A 3,016-nucleotide genomic window follows, 5' to 3' on the forward strand; every position below is an offset into this window, starting at 1 on the left:
TAAAATATCATCAGTCTAAGGGTTACAAATGAAACTGTCATAATTATGTACTTTGGGAACAAAACTATCCCTCCAAAATAGCTCTACCCTGTGCATACTAGCATGTGTATATACAACTTGCTTTGTACAGTTTATTATATTATTTATTTATTTGGATTCTCCAAACTGGAGGGTATGGCGGAACAGGTGTCAAAAGACACCTTTTCGAAGCCGCCATACCTTGAATATTACTAGACTAATAAGATATTGCATAAGACTTGCCATGCCATTCCTATATGTAGGTCACTTGGTACATGTATTGTAAAGATTGCAAATCATCAAACAATCAAACAAATCCGCAACATTAGATATACTAAGTGTATGAAAATATCATCATCATCCTCAGTTGTATAGCTAAGAATATAAAACCCATGGAAATAGAGAAACAACATGAGAAATCAAGCATTTATGCAAGTCATCATCATAATTACATCCAGACAAGTGGCTGGGATAACAAGTCCCCAGGGGTTTCCAGTTCTGCCCCAACAACATCAACAAAGGCACAATATCGAGGACGCTTCTACCTCAATAACCTCACATAATTGGCAGGTAATTAATGGCAGGTTTTCAGGGTTAGAATATATTTTTTTTTTTGCACTGGCAGTTTGTTTCAACTGTTAGGAACATTTTTTCATAGATTTTTACTTTCTGCAAATCATTTTCTAAAATTGATATTCTTATCCGTTACCTTAAAGTTTACATTCCAAAGATCAAGAATTGATCCTGTACATGTCTGAATTCTGCAGTAAAAGAAAGTTGATACACATTGTTTACTACTGTCAATACCCCTCATTTATGAGTCAATGATTGCCATCGTTAATCAGGCTCGTTAGCACCTATTCAAACCATTATATACATAACAGTAGACTGCCCCACCCACCTATAATCAATTGGATCTGATTCAGTTTCATGAGTTACCCAGATCATTGGATAAGCCTGGCAGCAAGACAGCATGGTTTACATGGTCACTTGCACTGGGGAATATGCCAAATTTCCTTTTGCCCCTTGTTGGTCAACATAGAAAAATGGTGCTGTTTGAAAACTGCAGTTTCAAGTTGGGATGAACAACTGCTTAATTCATTTGTCTTTGAAGCTGCAGGTTGATAGATATAATTAAATGTAGAATACATCAGAGCAATCTCAAATTTTTCAGATATCTTAAGCCTTGCTCTCACTCATAAAAGTATACATTCTCAATCTCACACGTCAATGAAGGTTGGACATTCAGGCAATATTAATGTCCAATCTTGATTTGTCATATATTCTCAAGTATACCAAGTTGAAAAGTTAAAGACTTAGAGCATGGTTCCTGAACTTAGTTAAGATAAATTTCTATACTTCACAGTGACCATTGATTGTTTGACTGTGAGCGATTCCCATGCCCGACCTCTGACCTCCAGACCGAGTCCGTCGGTGCAGGTATGTGTTGACTGAAGCGATTACTGTGACAAACATGACCAAAGACTTCCCCGTAACGCGACACTGCTGTTCATTCCGAGTGTTTGTGCTACCGGAGTTGTTACGGGGTTACCCGATACGCCACTTCGTGACACGTGAATGCGCTTTCCTGCGTTACATTGTTGTGGGGCGTACGGGTACACGCACTTGATGGGGCTACGCGGAAACAAGGAGGTGCGGCGCTAAACATGGCGTCATGACGTGGCCGATTATTGCAACAGTTGTTTCCTGTGCACACAAAACGTCCCTGTCTACATTCCACAACTTAAAACTTACATGTGAAAAACTTGTGAAGGTTGGATGGGAATAATATGGTTTGTGTGATATAAGTGACATGGTTTTGTTTTTGTGCATTCTGTAAATATTGTATTGTATGTATGTATTATTTGTACAGTATATTGTATAATAAAAATTTAAAAAAGAAAAAAAAAATTAATATCCAGGGCCTCCATGAAAAACAGTGTTAGTCACAGATGGGAGCCTACCCTGGTAAAAGAACACAAGAAATAAATAGATACAGGCATGCAGGGGGCAATGGTAAAACAAATGTGATGCCAATGCCAAATCTAGATCAAGCTTGTTGGATACTCGGTCCAGCATACAGTACACTCCCACCCCATCCGGATTATAAGACACTCAGTATCCCCCCAACCTAAGGTCCAGTAATACTGTGACTGTTATAACTGCAGTACTTACTAGTGTCCTGCGTGACAGTCTGTACACGAACCGTTGTCCCAGTACTGGCCAGCACTGAGCAGTACAATTAGACCATGGCAATCCCCCCTCCCCCCAGTACAGTATAGACCCCCCCTGTACAGTCGAACACTTGGTCCCCCCCTGTACCAGTGATACTGAACATTATAACTACTGCAGTACTTACTAGTGTCCTGTGTGACAGTCTGTACACGACCTGTTATCCCAGTACTAGCCAGCACTGAGCAGTACAGTTAGTCCATGGCAATCCCCCCCAGCACAGTATAGACCCCCCCCCTGGTACAGTCGAACACTTGGTCAACCCTGTACCAGTGATACTGAACATTATAACAGTTTTACTGCAGTACTTACTAGTGTCCTGCGTGACAGTCTGTACATGACCCATTGTCCCAGTACTGGCCAGCAGTACAGTTGGAGACACAGTCCACTCCACAGTCACATGTTGTTGCTGCGGAAAATGCAAAGAAAGGGAAAGAAGACATTTAGTTATTAACATTAGGCCACATTCTTCGTTTGAGATAAAAACATTCATTTCACCCAAAATTAGGTCGAAGGACCAGTTACTTGAATGTTTACATTCTTTGTATTGGACGGAATGATTTATCTTGGATAATGTTATCTACGATGTTAGATACAAATGATATTTTATCATTCAACCATTTTATCAAGGTGTAATATCATAATGAACAGGTTTAAAAGGTAGTCAAGATTTCAGAGATTAATAAATGAATAAAGAGATGTCAGTCTGGACTCAAAAATTAATGAGTGGAACTAAATATCAGCAAATGAGGTGTGATATATCAAT

The 3,016-nt window shown here is 39.5% G+C and overlaps 1 protein-coding gene across 1 annotated transcript in view; it reads right to left on the reverse strand.

The window, feature by feature from the left end:
• Positions 1–3,016, reverse strand: part of LOC118417398 — a 162,503-nt gene that overhangs the window by 158,190 nt on the left and 1,297 nt on the right. Inside the window, exon 2 of the mRNA XM_035822954.1 lies at positions 2,563–2,659. Within this exon, the coding sequence (XP_035678847.1) occupies positions 2,563–2,659 (97 nt within the window). The remainder of the gene's footprint in view (positions 1–2,562; positions 2,660–3,016) is intronic.

The sequence above is a fragment of the Branchiostoma floridae genome, chromosome 6, assembly GCF_000003815.2.
Source record: "Branchiostoma floridae strain S238N-H82 chromosome 6, Bfl_VNyyK, whole genome shotgun sequence".
NCBI lineage: Eukaryota > Metazoa > Chordata > Leptocardii > Amphioxiformes > Branchiostomatidae > Branchiostoma > Branchiostoma floridae.